Source organism: Lontra canadensis, unplaced genomic scaffold (assembly GCF_010015895.1).
Source record: "Lontra canadensis isolate GAN:19392208 unplaced genomic scaffold, GSC_riverotter_1.0 scaffold68, whole genome shotgun sequence".
Lineage (NCBI taxonomy): Eukaryota > Metazoa > Chordata > Mammalia > Carnivora > Mustelidae > Lontra > Lontra canadensis.
The window spans coordinates 1-21,769 of record NW_022631062.1 but is presented as its reverse complement, the minus strand read 5'-3'; the positions used below and the strand labels follow the sequence as shown (position 1 = coordinate 21,769).

The 21,769-nt window shown below is 41.1% G+C and overlaps 2 protein-coding genes across 2 annotated transcripts in view; both read right to left on the bottom strand.

Annotated features, from left to right (window-relative positions):
- ACE2 (angiotensin I converting enzyme 2) overlaps positions 1 to 20,294 on the bottom strand; it is a 71,100-nt gene extending 50,806 nt beyond the window's left edge. Inside the window, exon 1 of the mRNA XM_032880137.1 lies at positions 20,213 to 20,294. The gene's annotated coding sequence lies outside the window, so the exon portion shown is untranslated. The remainder of the gene's footprint in view (positions 1 to 20,212) is intronic.
- On the bottom strand, positions 12,544 to 21,379 carry CLTRN (collectrin, amino acid transport regulator; the record flags this gene model as incomplete). The annotated part of the gene is made up of 2 exons (XM_032880266.1): positions 12,544 to 12,946; positions 21,185 to 21,379. Coding segments are annotated over 2 exons (352 nt in total), but the record flags the coding sequence as incomplete, so codon positions are not given.
- Positions 21,380 to 21,769: the final 390 nt, after the last annotated feature.

Genomic DNA, 21,769 nt, shown 5'->3' with positions numbered 1-21,769 from the left:
TGGAGCCCCACATTGGGCTCCTTATCCAGCAAGGAGCCTGCTTCTCCCTCTGCCTGCTACTCCCCCTGCTTGTGCTCTCTCTCTGTCAAATAAGTAAATAAAATCTTTTTTTTTAAGTGGTAAAATGAGATAAAGAAGGTGGTTATATAATGGGGAACAGACCACATCATCAAGAAGATACAACAACTGTAAAGCAAATACAGATCTGAAGGGAGAAACAGGCAACACTATAATAAAGTAAGGGGTTTTAATACTCCCCAGTTTTGACAATGGATAGATCATCCAGACAGAAAATCAACAAGGAAGCATTGGACTTGAACCATACTTTAGGTCAAATGGACCTAACAGACATACACAGAACATTCCATCCAAGAAAAGCAGAATACAGATTCTTCTCAAGTGCACATGGAACATTCTCCATGACAGATGATACAATAGGTCACAAAATTAGCCTTTGCAAATTTTAGAAGATTGAAATTATACCAACTATCTTTTCCAACCACAATGGTATGAAACTAGAAATCAGTAACAGGAGGAAAACTGGGAAATTCACAAATATGTGGAAATTAAACAATATACTTGCTGGGGCGCCTGGGTGGCTCAGTCAGTTAAGTGTCTGCCTTCAGCTTGGGTCATGATCCCAGGGTCCTGGGATCAAGCCCCACGTCTTCGGGCTCCCTGCTCAGCGGGGACTCTGCTTCTCCTGTCCCTGTGCTGCTCCCTGCTTGTGGTTCTCTCTCTCATGCTCACTCTTTCTCTCAAACACATAAGTAAAATCTTAAAAAAAAAAATAACCAATACACTGCTAAAGAACAAACAAGTCAAAAGAGAGATCAAAAAAAATCTTGAAACAAATGAAAATGGAAACATAACATACCAATATCTTTTTAAAGACATTTTTCCAAAGAAGACACACAAACAGCCAATGGGTACAATAGGTACAAGGTGGTCAACATCACTCCTCAGCAGAGAAATACAAATTATCACCTCACACCTGTTAGAATGGCTGTGATGAAAAAAAAAAAAAGACAAGAGATAACACGTGTTGGTGAGGATGTAGAGAAAAGAGAACTTCACTGTTGGCAGAAATGTAAATTGGTGCAGTCCCCCTGAAAATCAGTATGAAGTTTCCTCCAAAAATTAAAAAATATAACTATCATATGATCCAGCAATGCCATTTCTGGGTACATATCCAAAGAAAATGAAAACAGGATCTCAAAGAGATACCAGCACACCCAAGTTCATTGCAACATTATTCACAATAGCCAGGATATCAAAACAACCTAAGTGTTTGTCCCTGGATAAATGGATAGGAAAAGATGTGGTATAAGTTTTGGGAATGTAATGTGCAGTTTGGTTACTATAGTTAACAAAACTGTATTATATATTTGAAAGTTGCTAAGAGTAGATTTTATCAATTCTTACCACAAAAAGAAAACCTGTAACTATGTGAAGTGATGGGCATGGTAACTAACCTTAGCATGGTAATCATTTTTGCAATGTATGCATATTCCAAATTATTACATTGTATACCTTAAACTTACACAAAGTTATATGTCAATTATATCACCATAAAGTTGGAAAACAAACAAAACCAAATGCTGCTCTAGGAATGAGCCCCAACCATAGCCCATCTGAGGCCTCCTTCCGCACCCCTGCTCCAACCACCCCAACTCCCACTCACCGTGTAAGGACCGGGGTTTAATAGGCGTCCTAGTCCCTCTTCCATTACCTCTCTAACAGCCTGATCCAATAGGTTCTCTACTTGGCAGGGAGCATGCTTCTCCCTCTCCTACTCCCCCTACTTGTGATCTCTCTCTCTCTCTCTGTCAAATCAATAAATAAAATCTTAAAAAAAATAGAATGTAATAAAATTTCCAGTTTTGAAAAGCATCTAATCTGTGTAAGGTTCGGATTTCTCTCTATGCCACTGCCCATGGTACTGTATTTGGCTTGGACGAAGAAGAATCCCGGCAACCACCCAGCATGTTATTCAGTAATGGGGTTTCAGGCACCCCCGTCCCAATTCTTGTCCTCCATTGAATACACAACTTGGCACTTCCAAGTTATTCCCGGAAGAGGAGCTGATGACAGAGTACATTTGAAATGAACATAAATAAAAAGTAGAACAACATAATTAAAATAGGGAAACAAAAAGAATCAGTTGCTATAAAGCCTCCAACAACACATGAACATTTAAAAATGTTATATGACTTTGGGCAATATATTCAAATTCATTTAGCCTCCATGTCTTCTTTTGTTAGGTAGGATTAGTAATACTTGCTATTGGGTGAATAAGGAAAAGCACTAAAAATTAGTTAACAAAATGAATCCTGTGAATAAAACTTTTATATTCTTTATAAAAAGTGATATTGAGGGGCGCCTGGGTGGCTCAGTGGGTTAAAGCCTCTGCTTTCGGCTCAGGTCATGATCCCAGGGTCCTGGGATTGAGCCGCGTATCAGGCTGTCTGCTCAGCAGGGAGCCTGCTTCCCCCTCTCTCTCTGCCTGCCTCTCTGCCTACTTGTGATCTCTGTCTGTCAAATAAATAAATTAAAAATCTTTTAAAAAAAGTGATATTGAAAAACCTCAAGTTGTGTTCACTAAGAAAAGAAAGATTTACTTAGGGAAAATATTTCATTGTGTGGATAAATATTCATTTCCACACTGACCAAATCTTAGAAGTAAGATAAACCAGCTATCTGGAAGACACACAGATCTGGCAGGGAGGTGGTGAAAAGGAATACATAGATATGTGATGCATCTATTGGGATTCTCAACGCAAAGAGAGAACAAACTATGAAACTCTGAGAAAAACTGCCAAGGACACTGGTCTCTAGCCCCTACAACACCCTCGATTCCCCCAAAGGGCTCCAGTATTATCTTTGGTGAGGTTTCGTCAATAGTATTTTATTTGCCGATGTACTGGAATGGGGTATATCAAAGCACTAGAGTTGAAACTAACCCGAGAGGATTTCTGCAATCATTGTACTACCGAAATGAACCTTGGTATTCCCCTTTATAGCTAAGCAGATGATAATCTAGCAAGTAAATACTATAATATAACATGAGCCTCGATCAGCCTTGGAATGATGGCAGATTCTAACACTGGCAAACCTCTGTCACTTTTGAGCAAGCAGATTTTAGTTCTTATGTTCATTGATTTAAATTCTCTTTAGTTCTTCAAAGAGCATGTTAGATTACCTGGAATTGTGCTACAGAAAACCTAAAAAGCTTATCATGTGAATGAATTGTTCCACTGCTGGCCTGTGGCCCCGTTCTCCCAGGGACCTTTGAGGCCTTGCTTTTAACAGCCCCACGTAATGAAAAAATTGGATGAGTGACTCATAGCCATATACCTGGCAGACAAATCACAGGCACCAATCCTCAATGTAAAAGAGTCTAAGTATCATTAGATTTTGACCAGATGCACAAAGTTCTATCATATTGACCAGTTAATTCAACAAAACAGCTTGTTCATCCGGTGAGATAGAATTTTTTTTTTTTTTTTTTTTACTGAATTGATCGGGAGGACAGTTGATTCAATAAATGTCAACTAGTTCAATGACAGTCATAGACTAAAGAATGAAAAAAGAATAATTATTTAAAAACGGGATCAGGGCACCTGGGTGGCTCAGTGGGTTAAGCCTCTGCCTTCGGCTCAGGTCATGATCTCAGGGTCCTGGGATCAAGCCCCACATCGGGCTCTCTGCTCAGCAGGGACCCTGCTTCCCCCTCTCTCTCTGCCTGCCTCTCTGCCTACTTGTGATCTCTCTCTCTCTCTGTCAAATAAATAAATAAAATCTTTAAAAAAAAGATAGTTAATATATACTTTGTATATGTATTATATACTGCATCCTTACAATAAACTGAACTAGAAAATGAAAATGTTACTAAGAAAATTATAAGGGAAAATACATTAATAGCACTATACTGTAAAAAATCCACGTATAAATGCAATGGACAATTCATCTATATTCCTACCAGCTATCTCCCTACCAAATCTATGTGTGGTTGTGTCTTTCCAGATAGGTAGGTTATCTATTTCCGAGATTCAGCCATTATAGATATAAATATATATTTATATAGTAAAATATTTCCCTTAAACAAACCCTTTTATTCCTCTTTGTGGCTTCAAGTTGAGTAGTCTCAATATCAATTTTAAGAAATAAAAAATTTCACTCACAGAGCACATTTTCTTTATTAATTTTGCTATTCTTATTATTTATTAAATTCTGTTCTATCAACAACCTTTTGGGAAGATAGGGCAACTATTAGTTCCTTTTTAAAACTACTCTCTTTAGGGCGCCTGGGTGGCTCAGTGGGTTAAAACTTCTGCCTTCAACTCAGGTCATGATCCCAGGGTCCTGGGATCGAGCCACACATCGGGCTCTCTGCTCAGCAGGGCGCCTGCTTCTCCCTCTCTCTCTGCTTGCCTCTCTGCCTACTTGTGATCTCTGTCTAATAAGTAAATAAAATTTTTTAAAAATTACTCTCTTTACACTAAATGGAAACAACTTATTTCATGGGATTGCCTTCTCGCCACTCTTATGAATCCCTCATACCGGGGACCACATAATTAGTTAATGGCGGTGTGAGGATTGGAACCCAGACCGCACCAGTAACACTGTGCCTATACCATGTATTAATCTACTCCCATTGGGATCTGGGGCAGCATCTCATCACCAAACACTTGAATATTTCTGCATTCAATATTATTAAATACAATAAATAAAGATCATGAAGAACATTGTATCTGTTCAACTCAGAGTTGCTGCCAAATGGTTCTCAGACGGTTTTGGATTTGGGAGTTAGAATGGTCAAAGAGAGAGGAGGAGGAGGAAAACAACAAGACCATATCACAAAAAAGTCAAGAACAAAGAGTGTGTCAAAGAAGAGGGCAGGGTGCCCTATACTGTAAAATGATTCCAAGAAATTCGGGAGGGTGAGGACAAAGAAGCTGTGACTTTAACAACTAGAAATTCACTAGTGACTTTGAGGAAGCAGTTTCCTCCAGACTGCAGATGCCAGACTGCAAAGAGTTAGGAAGCAAGTGGCTGGTGGTGATGCCAAGATGGTGAATATAGACCTAATGTTTTAAAAAGATTTTATTTATTTATTTATTTGACAGAGATCATGAGCAGGCAGACAGACAGACAGAGAGAGAGAAGAGGAAGCAGGCTCCCCACTGAGCAGAAAGCCCGACGTGGGGCAGAAACCTTAACCTACTGAGCCACCCAGCTGCCCCCATAGACCTAATTTTTATTGAGCCAGGATCAGTGTCCTTTAAAGGTCTCCCGAGTATCTATGAATTCCTTGTACTAGACTAGTTCCATGTGCTTTCTTATTCTTCCATTAAAACCTGTTTTTCTGGGGCACCTGGGTGGCTCAGTGGGTTAAGTCTCTGCCTTCAGCCCAGGTCATGATCTCAGGGTCCTGGGATCGAGCCCCGCATTGGGCTCTCTGCTCGGCAGGGAGCCTGCTTCTGCCTCTCTCTCTCTCTCTGCCTGCCTCTCTGCCTACTTGGGATCTCTCTCTCTCTGTCAAATAAATAAAATCTTTAAAAAAAAAAAACAAAAAAACCTGTTTTTCTTCAAGCACTGACAAAATATGGTCAAAGCTAGTTCTTATTAAATCTTCTGTTTTCATTAAATTACTGGCATTATAAGTTTGTCTTCTAATATTTTATATCATAAATGTGTACTACTTAAGCTATATTATGGGTTAGTATGTTCCTATGAGCTGGCCTGAGGCTGTCTTACCACATATGACACATACTTACATGGGGATCATCTTTCCTAAAGTCCAAGGAACTGGCTAGCAAACTAATAGCTTGAGCCATAGGAAATTGCCATTTTTGTAAATCAAAAATGATTGCATAGAAGAAAATTTTATCTGATTCAACCTTATAAGTTTTCAAATGCAACTATCATAGAAACCGATCGTTGCCACAATAATTCATTGTTCACTAATTATGATGGGCTATGAATTAAGGATTTAGGATGACAAATGGGAATCCAGGGAATGGTTAAGACATTAGTCTTAGGGGTGCCTGGGTGGCTCAGTGGGTTAAGCCTCTGCCTTTGGCTCAGGTCATGGTCTCAGGGTCCTGGGATCGAGCCCTGCATCGGGCTCTCTGCTCAGCAGGGAGCCTGCCTCCCCCCTCTCTCTGCCTGCCTCTCTGCCTACTTGTGATCTCTCTCTCCCTGTCAAATAAATAAATAAAATCTTTTTTAAAAGGAGAATTAGTCTTAATTGAACTTTTGCTAAATTTTGCATATAAGGGACACTTGTTCACTGTACCAAGACACCTGACAGTGGCACTTCTAGCTTGCCTGTCCATGGTGGCTAGTGTTCCCCTTTGTTCTATGCCATGCCCAGGAGCTCATGATCCACCTTTTCCAATGGTCTTTGTTATGACCTATTGTTCTGGGAACCTACTTTCAGATTGGGTCAAAAGACATCCAACACTTGGGAAAAAAAAACAAAACCTAGGATCACTCTCTGGGTCTGAATAAATGTTTCCCTTCATCCGACACCCCACACCCATATTATATAATCACTAATTTTCAAAAAAATGTAAGTGACATCAAAGAGTAACTCTGGAAAAATTGTATCTAGGGACACAGTTTTCATTTAGTTACTGACAAAATTCTCCCCTACTGCCCAGTACACTGGCACCAACCATTCGTAGCCTGCTATTGCCCCCACTGTGCTATAATAAAAAAGAGACTAATGCTATGCTACGTTGGTTCTTATTCTGTATGAATAACTGATATAAAATTATTTCTCAAACAATGCTATAAAAATGAAGAGCAAAATAAATCAATAAATAACAACCAGAAACCATTCATTCATTCATTCAATCCCAACTTCCCTAAAATAGAATGGTATTCCTTTTTTTTAAAGATTTTATTTACTTGACAGACAGAGATCACAAGTAGGCAGAGAGGCAGGCAGAGAGAGAGAGAGAGAGAGAGAGAGAGAGAGGAGGAAGCAGGCTCCCTGCTGAGCAGAGAGCCCGATGCAGGGCTTGATCCCAAGATCCTGAGATCATGACCTGAGCCGAAAGCAGAGGCTTTAACCCACTGAGCCACCCAGGTTCCCCAATAGAATGGTATTCTTAGTAATAGGCTTAATCTTGCAATAAATAATGAATGGGTCCCTTCTAAAATATTCTTCTTTTGTTTACATTTCCTGAACTAGCATGGTATTTTACATAAAGTGGACATCAGTAAGTTCTTGAGGCAGAAAGGAAGGAGCGAAGGAAAGATAGCAAGAAAGAAAGGGGAAAATCTTCCTTGCATTTGCTAATGTAATCAAGTTAACTAGACATGCAATATTTTTTATGAAGAAAAATAAGATGTAAAGTGGAAAATAAAATATTATCTTACAGGGTCCCATGAATTTGAAAAAAGGACTGGGAATTTGGACTCTTGAGGGATTTTTAAAAAATTTTATTTATTTATCTGACAGACAGAGATCACAAGTAGGCAGAGAGGCAGGCTGAGACAGAGAGGGGAAGCAGGCTCCCTGCCGAGCAGAGAGCCCGATGCAGGGCTCGATCCCAGGACTCTGAGATCATGACCCAAGCCGAAGGCAGAGGCTTTAACCCACTGAGCCACCCAGGTGCCCCCCTTGAGGGAGTTTTTACTCTTTTTGGTTCTTAACCTGTGTTCTTTCCCATTCTCTGTTCCTTATCCAGGAATGATAAATGTGTGTATTTCACTTGGTGATGTTCATATCTGGAATCTGATCATGGATCTTTTGAAATGCAGGAACTCACCGCATTCATTTTTAAAAAAATATTTATTTGAGAGAAAGAGAGAGCATGAGCTGGGGTGGGGCAGAGGGAGAGAGAGGACCCCAAGCAGACTCCATGCTGAGCAGAGCATAAGAAGGAGCTTGATCCCAGGACCCCGAGATCATGACCCAAACTGAAACCAAGAGTTGGCCACTCAACTGACTGAGCCACTCAGGCACCCCCACATTCTTTAATATAGTGATGTTTGGGGGCACCTGAGTAGATCAGTCGGTTGTGTCTGACTCTTGGTTTCAGCATGGGACATGGGATCGAGCCCCGCCTCGGGCTCCACGCTCAGTGAGGAGTCTGTTTGTCCCTCTCCCTCTGCTCCTCCCCCAACTCATAGTCTCTCTCTCTCTCCCAAATAAATCAATCTTTTAAAAATAATATAGTGATGCTTGTAGTAGTTAGTCCTTGTGGAAAACATGGAAGGTGAAACTACACCAAAAAAAAACCAAAAAAACAAAAAACAAACCCCATGAAAGTTACACACATTTATATTTCTTCTATGAAACAAATCCAGATATAACCATCCCATCTAATTTTTTCTTAAGTGACTTGTTTTTCAGACATTTCTGTTTTTCCAGTTTCATCACAGTTTTTATTAAGGACTTGGAGAGTGGAATGACAGCTATATTTCCACTTACTTTACACCATTTTATTTCCAGTACATATCACCTCACAATGTGCTCCCTTGTGACACATTATGGGATCATTAAATTAAAAATGAAAGGTGTGGTTGATGACTGACTGCTCTCTAATTACCCAGAGTGTTTGTCAAAGGCAGTAGGTAGAAGGCATAAAACCCCACTTTGCTGTTATATTGACTGTCAAGTTTATAGCACATTTCTGCTAGCACAGAAAACTTCCCCAATAAGGATACCTACTGGAGTAGACCTTTGCAAGTGGAATCAGTGCCCTCAGCATTAGGATAAACAGTGAAGACAATGATCTAGTGATCAAATTGGTTCATCCCATGTTTTCAAAATAAGAAGCCTATCTGGGATCAGTGTTTCTCCACCTGTTTTCTCCCCATTATTGGGACTTTTTAGACATCTTTTCCTAATAGCTCATCCAGAAAATGTTGATACCATAGATACACTTTTTATCTGTTTATGTATTGTGGTCCTTTGGAGGAGTATAAGCCATTGTGACACCTAAACTTTTTTTCTCCCCAGTAAGAACAATTTCCACCATCTTGAGAATGCGGGTCTTGGATTATGCTTGCTAGTACACACTAAATTCTGATGATATCTCACCGATTCTATATGCAAAGCTACCCTATTCCGGAGTACACAACTCAAGAAAACGTAAGCTAGAAAATTGTTCTTTAGCAAATCATCTATTGTCAATAGAAAGAATAAATCTCCTTCCTCTCCTAAAAATGAGGAAGCCCTACTAATATTAAAGAACACATGGTTCCCAAGTTAAAATGGTGTCCAAATCAAAAATCTCATACCCACAATTTCAAACTCTTCCATGTACAGGGAGAGGGACAGACTTTGCTCTCAGAAAGGATAAGACTATGAGCTTGCAACAGCTACCATCTCATTTACTTATTTATCAGCACACATTTATTGAGCTCTGTAGACTTTCAGCTCTGTGAGGGCAGGGATTGTGTTTGATTTTGCTCACCCTTGTAGAATAAAGGACAGAAAGAAGGGAGAGAGGAAGGAAGAAGACAAGGTACTATGCTTAGTGACTTGAACACTGCCTCCAAGAATATTCTATTTAGTGTGAAGATACAGATATGTAAAAACAAATGTAGTAAAATATTATAATTTTCATTAAAAAGATACCTAGCTATGGTGAGGTTACAAAGTAGTGGCTAATTCTATCTTGTTATAGGTCGAGGGAAGTGAAGTAGGTTATGAGAATGTTCAGGAAGACAGTGTACTATGAATCCTCTTGCCTGTATGGTCTCTTTCCTCCATAAAAACACATTTAAATATAACATAACTCTGGCACAGCAAGATGAGTATAATTATCTGGGCAGTCTAAGAACACATAGCTGGGAGGTCCAGCAAAGACCTCCAGGAGGGGCAAGATGTGTAAGTGAGAGAAAAGCTAAGGACAAGCTGAAAAAGTGGCTGAGACAGAGAATAGCGTAGAGAGGACAGCTTGTTCAATGGCCTGCACGTGAGAGAAAGGTGGAGGTCAAACTACAGCAGGTCCTGCCTATGTTTAAAAAAGTCTGGCTTTATCCTAAAGATAATAAACCACCATTTAAAAGCACCTATGTGGGGGGGTGCCTGGGTGGCTCAGTTGGTTAAGCCTCTGCCTTCGGCTCGGGTCGTGATCCCGGAGTCCTGGGATCGAGCCCCGCATCGGGCTCTCTGCTCAGCGGTGAGCCTGCTTCCTCCTCTCTCTCTCCCTGCCTGTCGCCTTCCCTACTTGCGTTCCTGGTCAATAAAAAAAATAAAATAAAAAAAAAAAAAAAAAAAAAAAAACTCTTATAAAAGCACCTATGTGGGGACCTGGGTGGCTCAGTGGGTTAAGCCTCTGCCTTCGGCTTAAGTCATGATCTCAGGGTCTTGGGATGGAGCCCCGCATTGGGTTCTCTGCTCTGCAGAGAGCCTGCTTCCCCTTCTCTCTCTGCCTGCCTCTCTGCCTACTTGTGATCTCTCTCTTTTTCTCTGTCAAATAAATAAAATCTTTAAAAAAAATAAAAATAAAAGTATCTATGTTATGGGTGCCTGGGTGGCTCACTTGGTTAAGTGACTGCCTTCAGCTCAGGTCATGATCCCGGGGTCCTGGGATCAAGTTCCACATCAGGCTCCCCCTGCTCTGTGGGGAGGCTGCTTCTCCCTCTTCCTGCCACCCCTCCTGCTTGTGCTCTTTCTCAAATAAGTAAATAAATAAACTCTTAAAAAAACAAAAAAGCATCTATGCTAGGAACAGGAACAAGTTTATATTTTGGATATTTATTTAGGCTCCATTACAGCCAATGGACTGGAGAGGGTACGGTGGATATTCTGGGGGTCTGCCAGGTCCCCTCTTCAAGTTCCATGCACCCATCCCCAGCTTCTGGAAACACGGGCTTTTGAAGGCTCACAGCTGATTCCTTTGATGGGAGCTGCCCTCAGCGACAGGGGAACTACCTTTGCCAAAAGCAGGCACTCCCCAGAGAGCACCCCTGACCCTGACTGGCTCACGTGGAGATACAAAGGCTCAGCCACCTTATCTCAGTCTGGGACAACCCAGCTCCTAAGCTTCTTGAAGGACTGGCTGAAGCCTCTGTTGTAATCATGTTGCTGGTCCCGTCTCCCTCCACCTAATCCTACTCTATTAGTTTCCTATAGCAGCATAACACCTTCCTGCAAACTCAGTGGCTTAAAAAACACACATTTATCATCTCACAGTGTCCATGGGTCAGGAGTCTGGGTGCATCTCAACTGGGTCCTCTCCTCAGGCTGCAATCAAAGCACTGACCAGGCTGTATTCTCATCTGGAGGCAGTCTGGGGAAAAATCCACTTCCGAGCTCACTTTAGTTGTTGACAGAGTTCATTTCCCTGTGGTTGAAGGACTGAGGACCTCTACTTCTGGCTGGCTGTTGTTTAGAGGCTGTCTTCAGTGCTGAGAGGCCACCAACAATTCCTAGAGGCTGCTCACAGTCTCTTCCACGTAGGCTTTTCCGACATGGCCATTTACTTAATCAAGCCAGCAAGCAGAGTCTCTAGAACAAGTCTGCTGGCAAACAGACTCAGACGTAATACAACATAATTGCAGGAGTAACATCTCTTCATCTTTGCTGTATTCCATGCAGAAGCAAGTCCCAGGTGCCATCCTCACTCCCGGAGAGGGGTTGTTACGTAAAGGCGTGAACACTGGGAGATGGCAGACATCTTGGAATCTATTTGCCACACCCGCCTTCCTCACTTCTTACAAGTGTATCTCCTCAGAGCACGCCCCAGTGAACCTTCTGCCTGCAACTACCTATCTTGGGGTCTGTGTCTGGGGAGCAACACTGGGGCAGGAAAGGGAGTTAGTAACTGTTGCTGTAACATCAACTATGGGTGAAAGCAGTAGGAGACTGAGCAGCAAAGTTTCTTTTTATTCATAAATGTATAATTTATTATTACAGATTAGAATAGCCATGGCCTATCTGGAAATAAAATGAAGTCTACGAACTACAAGATGTCTTCAAGCAAGGATACACACAACAAAAATAATTCAATTCTAGGGTTGCAGAACAGATGACACAAAACTAATAAAAATTAGGCTTCCTAATTTCCACAGTATGAAAATAAATCTCAGACCACAATCAGTCACATAATTAAAAAGAGATGATTAGCGCTTTATTAAATTCACAGAGGTTGTAGTTTTACAAATTGCAGAAATAGTCAACCAACAGGGCTGACTTATTAGAGAATGATAGAGAATAAGTAAGTATTGGTATGGTCATAGGTTGAAATTCTACCTTGGATATGGTCACTCCCATTGTCATCATTCATATCCCAATCATATTTTATTCTTGCTTAGTCATATACAGAGTGATATAAACAATATTCAAAAAGGATCCATCTTCAAAGATTTTTACACCATATTATGGATATTCTCCACTGGAAAAATCTCTCTCCATAGGTCTTCAAATTGTGTGTGGGGGGGGAATATATATATACACACACACACACACACACACACACACACACATATATATATACATCTGTATATATATGTAGTGGCCTGACCTTATTTCCAGAAATGTTCAACACTAATGCACCTTTAAACCAATAAGGTACCACGTGACTATACTTATACATTGTGTTGTCAGAGAAATATTTTAGAATATTTTGAGTAGTCAACAGCTTAGGATTCCAGTGGTCTTCATGGGTATAAATGACGGCCTTTTACTTTCATGCACATGCAGAATTTCTTAGGAAAGAAGAATGGTGAAATAGATGATCTGTCCTTGATAATTTATAATGCTCAGCAGTGGCACAGAAACAAGTGTTGAGTTTCCTGGGGAAGCAAAACAGGAGCCCTTCAGAGAGGGGTGAGCCGCTCATCCTCTGTCATGAAGGCATCGTTAATGTGCCCTCCCTTTGTGTCCAAAGGATCGCAGGGGATGCCATTCTCAATTGTGACCATGTTTTCACACTTGTCTTCAGTGTCATCCACTTCAGATGGTCCTTTGCTCTTCCTAAATGCACATAAAAAGAATGATTGGGGTCTAGAAGCAGAAAGCCTGGTCTTCTGCACAAACATGGAGAGCAAGAGAGGGAAGAGGAAACTTAGAATGATGAAATAATTGATGAGATTCCATATTTTCCAAATAAATTGCAAAGATGATAAAGACCTAATGGGTGAAAAGCTGCTGTAAGATAAGAAGTCTGCATGGATGATACATGTACATATTGATCCGAACAAGTGGTTTTATTTGGAATACTAAAATAAATATATATGAATATGTATATGAGTGAATATATACATGTATATGAATGAAGTATTTGTATACACACACATACACACATACACATTCACTTACACATACTGCATGAAGGAAAGTGAAGAAAACATATGGCAAAGTGGCAAGTCAAAGTATTTAGCTCTAGGAGAACAACTTAACTAAAATTGAATTTTTAAAAAGCATGAAATTTCTCTCACACAATTTGACAAATAGTCTGCAAATGTTGAGTGAAAATCAAATTGAAATGAGGTATCAGGAAGCAAACTCACATTCCTTTGTAGAAAAGAAGCAAGCATTATAAGCTGTAGGTATCAGCTTGGCTCTACCTACTACAAAATAGTTGTCTTCATTTGTAAGTTGGGTTTTTGGAACTCAGAACACATTTTACTAATTACATTACACCTCATAGCTAAAACTGCAGGTCATTAAAAAAAGATGAAAAACAAAAACAAAAACCCTCTATATGACAGTATAAATCTTTGACTTCCTCATTCTCAGATTCTTTGTAGACTCTGCTATCCCCACCCTTAATAAAAGGAGTGTGAAACGCTGCAGCTTTGAATTCAAAGGGTCCTTCTGTCTTTTGTGAAAGACCAAGTCACTGAGTCAATTATGCTTAATAAGAGATTAAGGTTGTGGCATCATGGAGGCATGATTTTGGGCATAAGGCTCCCAGACTTGCTAGAGATTCTTTTGTCCCAGGAACCTGTGGAGACTTCGGAGAGGCAGACCTGAATGGATCCCACCGCTGGAATGGCGGGCACTGCTGTGGTGACCAGGATGGACTCCCACTACTATGGAAGTCCCTTAGAACCTTGGTGAGTCTCTGGTGAGTGAAGAGGTGGTAAAGAGGGGCTCCTGGGTGGCTCAGTGGGTTAAGCCGCTGCCTTCAGCTCAGGTCATGATCTCAGGGTCCTGGGATCGAGCCCCGCATCAGGCTCTCTGCTTGGCAGGGAGCCTGCTTCCCTCTCTCTCTCTCTCAGCCTGCCTCTCCATCTACTTGTGATCTCTGTCAAATAAATAAATAAAATCTTTGAAAAAAAAAAAAAGAGGTGGTAAAGATGCCCCAGAGATGACTGAGGTAGAGTTTCCTATTAGTCCTGCATGAGAGTCCATTTTAATGTGCTTTAAAGAATCCGGTGGGAGGAAAGGAGAGGAAAGAAAGACCTCTTATTTACACAGGAATGACAGCTATTATAGACAAAGTAACAGAAATAGAAAATCACCACTATAATAATAATTGATTCTAATGAGGCTCATCAATGATACTCAACCACTGAATAAGAGGTGATTTGGGAACAGGGCATTCAACTGACATTCTATAACCATCAATCATACCACTTCCATTCACAGTACCCAACACTCATTGAATAACTATGTTTTGAGTGACTACTCTGTGTTCAAACAGACACAGTCCTTGTCCTAAAGTGAAGAGAAAGGACTTAACAATGGGGGAAAACTCCAAATTTCACTCATCCTCCCTCCCATGTTTTATGGATTATAAAAAGAAGTGATGATTCAGAAGGGATGAAGCCCCAGTAACAAATGCGTATTTATAAATTATCATCAAAAAATGTCTAGTTCGGGGCGCCTGGGTGGCTCAGTGGGTTGAAGCCTCTGCCTTCGGCTCAGGTCATGATCCCAGGGTCCTGGGATCGAGCCCCGCATGAGGCTCTCTGCTCAGCAGGGAGCCTGCTTCTCCCCCTCCCCTCTCTCTACCTGCCTGTCTGCCTACTTGTGATCTCTGTCTGTCAAATAAGTAAAAATAAAGAAAAATATTTTTTTTAAAAATGTCTAGTTCGTTCAATTTCTCCCACACTCACTCCTCACTGGGCTTGGAGGGAATAAGAATTCTCCATAACAATAAACAGATTTTAAACCGTCAACTCTTACTCTAAAATTTGTGTATGTAAGTATGAAATTCACATCACAAAAATCTTAGCGGATGGAGCATTCTAAAGGAGGTGGCAATGCAATGGGAGTCTTCGAAATAGACATGGCCAGGGTCTATTTGTCAGTTCCGTCAGTTAAGAAAGTGCTTTTATCGAGTTAGATGAAAAATCACAGGGAGCTGGACACTTGCAGATCACCACAAGGAATCTCGCCTTCCACTCCCAGCCATAAAGGAGTACTAATCCATTAGGCCTCACAAAGGAATGGGGAAGAACTAAAAAGAACGATGTAAACAGACAAGGACAAGTTCATCTTCTTGAGAAGAAGGATTTCTCAACCAAAAAGATTCTGGGCAAAACGGCTGTGGAAATGTATCTAATGGAGCTGTGCTGGTGGCGAATGCAGTACACATTGTGCTTCTGTGACCTTGGATCCAGTCGTTCAGAGTCTTGGCCTTGCCCGGCTTCACAAACTGCAGTGTCAGGACCGTGCTGGCTGGACACGATAAGCAGCTCGCCGGTTATCTAACAGTAACGCAGGGCTTTGTCACGTTTCATAGTACATACGGTAATAAACGGGTTCACTGCCTCTGCATTGCTCTTATTAACAATAATAAAACTTAACTGTGTTTCTGGATCATTCTGATTTGATGTTCTGCTAAAAACATGAATTCCTTTTCCTGAAAAATAAAATTGAGTGCTGACTTCCACTGTTCTTGCAGTGTATGGCGGTTCAGGAAGAAGATTGTCTTGAAAAAGTAAAATGCCTGAAACTAGTTCTTAAAAACCTTGAGGGTAGATACTTCTCATAAATCTAGAGAGAAGAGGGGCAAATGAAGGGACAAAAAAAAAAATGCTGGGTGACCTTTGGAGCTAAGGGGTGTCGAGGAGCAGGGTTAGGGTTAGGGTTTGCTCATGATAAAATAGTGGTGGGACGCCTGGGTGGCTCAGTCGTTAGGCATCTGGCTTCGGCTCAGGCCGTGATCCCGGGGATCCTGGGATCGAGCCCCGTATTGGGCTCCCTTCAGGGAGCCTGCTTCTCCCTCTCTGTTGCTCCCCCTGCTTGTTCTCCCTCAATCTCTCTCTCCAATAAATAAATAAATAAATAAATAAATAAATAAATAAATCAAATCTTCAAAAAAAAATAAAGTAGTGGTGGCTGAAAGCACAAAGAATATTTCTGTCTCCCTTCAAACAAGATAGGACTAAAGAGCTAAGGCCCAAGAATAGCCAGAAAAACAACAAAGGATAGACAAATATGATTTTGAAATAGAACAGAATTAATTATTGGGGAATTAGAACCATCCTCATAATCAGTATGGATGATTCCCGGGGAAAACATCAATGTTACCGGAATGATTTCAGTGGGCACCACAGTCCAGTCAGACTGATGGGCTTTGGGATCCACACTACCTGGTTTTATTTTATTTTATTTTTTAAAGATTTTATTTGTTTGACGGAGACCACAAGTAGGCAGAGAGGCAGGCAGAGAGAGGGGGGAAGCAGTCCCCCGCTGAGCAGAAAGCCCGATGCGGGGCTCAATCCCAGGATCCTGGGATCATGACCTGAGCTGAAGGCAGAGGCTTTAACCCACTGAGCCACCCAGGCGCCCCCAGACTACCTGGTTTTAAAGACGGTTACTACAAACCTTCTGACCATGTGACCATGGGCAGGTTGCTTCATGTCTGCCATGTGGTAGTGATAATAATAATTAGTATCTATATCATGACAGAAACCAGACTAAGTGCTTTGTGTACATCACCTCATTTAATTCCTATTGCAGTATTATAAAGATGTTATTATCCCTGTTTTTTAAGACATTATTTATTTATTTGAGAGAGAGAGCACAGAGGGAGAGTGAGAAGGAGAAGCCGACTCCCCGATGAGCAGAGAGCCCGACGTGAGGCTTGATCCAGAGACCCTGAGATCATGACCTGAGCCGAAGGCAGGCGCTTAACCAACTGAGCCGCCCACGTGCCCCTTATTATCTCTGTTTTTCAAATGAAAGAGCTAAGACTCAACTATGTAAAGCAGCTTATCTTTGAGAAAGGAACAAGACTGGTGAAACCAGTGGACCTAGAACTCTACTTAATCTCCCCAGGCTTCACTCAAAACACACATTTGATTCCTACTGAGTATGTACATTTAAGAACAGCAGAGGAAGGCTGCCTGGGTGGCTCAGTGGGTTAAGCCTCTGCCTTCAGCTCAGGTCATGAACTCAGGGTCCTGGGATCGAGTCCTGCACGGGGCTCTCTGCTAGGCAGGGAGCCTGCTTCCTCCTCTCTCTCTCTCTCTCTGCTTGCCTCTCTGCCTGCTTGTGATCTCTCTCTCTAATAAATAAAATCTTTAAAAAAAAAAAAAGAACAGCAAAGAAAAACAATTATTAGCTCTAACATTTCTGACTTTACTCATACATCTATTTTTAAGACTACTGACTTAAAACTTTTTAAGAATGTGAAATTTCAGTATATTGAAAATGTTGGCTGAGCCCCATCCCCTTGTGTGAAAAGCAGTATTTTTAGAAATCTAAATGCACTTCTGTTTACTACTGCCCTTATGGGAATAGAAATATAACTAGATATAAACCAAGTCAATCTACGAACGACTCTGCTCTACTGGGAGCATTAGCTAGGGTTATGTCCTGAGTACTTAATCTGGCATTGTTACCAAGTGCAAAGACTATAATCTCCTTGTAGGCAGGGACCATCCACATTATCTGAGTATGTATCATCCCTGATAAATACTAGAGCTCCCAAACTGGGCTATTTTTTAGACAGCTGGTTAACCAGTTCACCACTATTGTAGTAAACGGCAACCCTAATGAGATCACTTGCTTTTTAAAATAGGGATTTGTGGGATGCCTGGGTGGCTCAGTGGGTTAGAGCCTCTCTGCCTTCGGCTCAGGTCATGATCTCAGCGTGCTGGGATTGAGCCCCACATCGGGATCTCTGCTCAGCAGGAAGCCTGCTTCCCGCCCACCCCCCCACCCCCCTACCCGCCTCTCTGCCTGCTTGTGATCTCTCTCTCCCTCTGTCAAATAAATAAATAAAACCTTTAAACAAAATAAAATAAAATAGGGATTTGTTAACTAATAAAATCCCAAACAATGAGCCACTGAACTGGAAAACTTTTTATAGCATCCTGGCAATTTCTGGATGAAAATGAGATCCTTTTTTCAGTATCCCTTAGTCACAGAAATGGTTTAAGCTGATCTTGGATAATAATACTGTTTATTTAGTGCATGCTATATTCTAGGTACTTCATACACATTTATCTCAACCAACCCTCACGGAAGCCCTATGAGATAGTATCTTCTTACTACAGATGGAGAAATAGTCCCACAGAAATTGGATGACTCGACCAAGGTCATCTGGCTAAAGGGCATAGGTGGTGTTTGAGTTCACCCAGTTTGGCTTCCAATGACTGCACACTTCACAGTGATCAGCTATGAGTAATCAATGTAGTGCTGCTACTGACAAAGGTAAAAGAATTGTTAAAGGTTTCCTTGAGAAATGTCCTGAGCAGTCGGTTTAAATATGCATATGTCGTTGATGACAGTGGCATTCTTCTCCACGGAAGCAAAACGGTTAACTGAGACAACCCTCTCCTGGCCTTCTAAATGTAAGATTTTCTATCATGCAAACTATGTTCATTAGTATCTAATGTATGGATTGGACTGTTGAACAAATCTTTGTTTCCTTAGGACTAAAAGCACTGGGGCCAACTTCTGCCTTTTCCAGGATTAGAAAGGGCTTTCATCACCATCACCAGGGCTCTCCCCACTCCGGACCGCACCCTCTCCACACCTTCCAAGCAGTACTTTGCCCATGAGAAACCCACCACAGATCGTATCTAACTTACAACACCACAAATCAATTTATCTTCAGAAGGTTGTCATAACTGTCCTGACTCTATTTGCCAATTAGTGATGCTCTCCAGATTTCTGCAAGAGATGTGTCTATCTGTTTTCCTAGTCTGAACACAAAATGAATTTGCGAAGGCAAGGTTGTGACAACAGCCTCACTTCTCCCAGGCAACAGATTATGATGCTACACACCCAATTATTATATTACCGCAGGACCTGCTCAGCAGGAAAGAGATAGCACGAGCTGGAAGGCCAGCAAATGGCAGGATAATAAAATAACAGTAACAGCTAACACTTACTGAGCGCTCACCGTGGGCCAGGCACCACTCTAAGCACACCACTGCATTAACTCTTTTTATCCCACCAAGTTCATTATTTCTGGTATACCTCGCTGTCACTCCAGCAAAGTCATCTCTGCACAAGCAACAAAGAAAAATTTAACCAACCCAATGCTAGCACCGCAAACCATACTCTCCTGCGCTTGGGTTCCCTGACTCATTGCCTGTGCCTCCTGATATGCAGAGTTAATGGATTACATACAACAGCAGAATCTAGGATATAAATAGTTTGGATCTAAGCAGTATGTCTTATTGTCCGTCCTTCTAACTCCTAGAGTATACTGTGCTAGTGAGAAAACAGGGAACCAAGGAGATGAAATGAATATACAGAGGTTACGATCGTTAGAAATCCTAGAATTATAGGATTATATTATAATATAGTATTATAAGATTATAGTATTATAGTATTATATTATATATTATATATATTATATATATTATATATATATAGGATTATATTATATTATAGGATTATATGGAACTTAAACATATTAAACACAAGTAGTCAAATATTACAAGGGAATCTTTCTTAATATTAAAAAAAAAAAAGACTGAAAACAAACTGACAACTTGTACCACGGCTCTCAGCATTGTGTATGCCATGCCAAGATGAAGAAAATCAAGCAAGTACAACTTGATTTTAATCTCTGAGTTTTAAGATGGGGACTAGACATAAATCTCATTTATTCCAGAGCATTTCACTCATCATTTGTGGAAAAAAGTTACAAAGGCCAACATCTGAAATGATTCCCTTCTGCTAGTAACTAGGGTGAGGCATAGGGAAAGTAGTAAACCTCCAGAGAAACATTTAGTTGAACCCACACTTGGCCAAACTCAACCCCCATGTCTGTGTGGGCATCGACCCTTTTGAAAGCCAATGCATGTCCCTGTGATTCCCACTTACCAAAATTCTTCTTCCTTGGAATCAGATGAGAAGGTTTTAGAAAAATCAAACTGTCTAATGAAGAGTAAGGACCCTCTCCACTTCCCCTCTGGATCAGAGGTACTTGTAAACAAAATTTTCTCCTTTCATCATGCTGAGAAATCCTCTCCTCCTCTCCTCCTGTTCTCCTACCTTCGTAACTTTCCCAGTGGTCTGAAATTCTCCCTTGAAGTAATGGCAATAATTTAGACAGCAAAGTTTGTAGGTGCCCCGGAATCCAGGTAAAGGAACTCCGGAAGCAGCGTATCTCCAAACTGGAAGCTCTCAAACTAAGTGAATTAGAATAACCCGGATATTCATTAGAATGCATCCCCTTTGCAGATTATAATTTAGAAGGTTTGCAGTAAGGCAAACCTTCATTTTAAACAAGCGTTCAGGTGATTCTGATGCAAGGTGTTGATTCGAAGTTCACCTCGAGGAACGTAGTTCTACAGGCACTAGAGGGACAAGCAACTGTTGAAAGGAGGGAAGCAGAGAAGCACAGAGTATCCGGGACAAGATGGGGGCTATAGGCACTGGGCCAAGAAAAGGCAAGCCAAGCTGGGGAGGCATGGAAAGAACCGTGGAACTGCTGGCATCTGCCTGTAGAGGACTGTGAAAGATTAACTCTGCCCACCCAAAAAGTCTACTTAGGTTTGTATATCCAACTTACAAAAGCATAATACAGATACTAAAATCAATTCTTGATATGAAATATTCATACAGTGTAGAAGAAAGAAAAAGACAGTATTGGAAGGAGTCATAGTAAGGGACACTGGGCTCTAGAAAGTCTCTAAACACAAGAGCCTAAGTGATATTTTCATAATCACCAATATTTTCAAAGTTTCAGATTTAAGGCATTATTTTCAGCTTGGAGAAATTCCCCTCCTCATTTTTCCAAGTCATAAGGAAATAGGAAAATCCTCCCTAAGTCACTCTGTTTAAGTATCTTACCTTCTACGTTGCCGGATTCCTGATAAAATCAACAGCATGACTGCCACTATGACGATGCAAAATATCACACTGAATATAATGATCCAGATGGGCATGGATGGGTCAGTGGGTGGTGCAAGAGTGGAAGGAATTTTTAAAAATTCCAGGGTCTGGTCATTCAAAAAGAAGGCATTGTTGATCCGGTTCCTATTCATTCTACAATATAATGAGGATTAAAAACAAACAAGAGAGGAAAAAAAAAGTTAGAAACAGAAGGTATAGTCCTATCTCTTCATGATTATAATTATCTCTAGAAACAGAGCACCCCTGTGGCAAGAGACCTCGGGTTGACCAGACAGTCTGACGGGGGGCAGTCATGCTGTGGTACTCTTTTCATAGCGTGCTGGCTGCTATAGAAAGGCTTGCCTACTGCCCTCCATTGTTGGGAATGTCCTAGAAGTAACCCGAAGTCCTGAGCTTGAAGCTCTGCCCACCAGGTTTTATTTCCAGAAAGGCAGCCTCTATACTAAGATGACACAACTCGATTTAAGGTGACTTACACAAATACCAACAGCAGGAAGAGGGAAAGTTGTGTGTAAAAAAGTG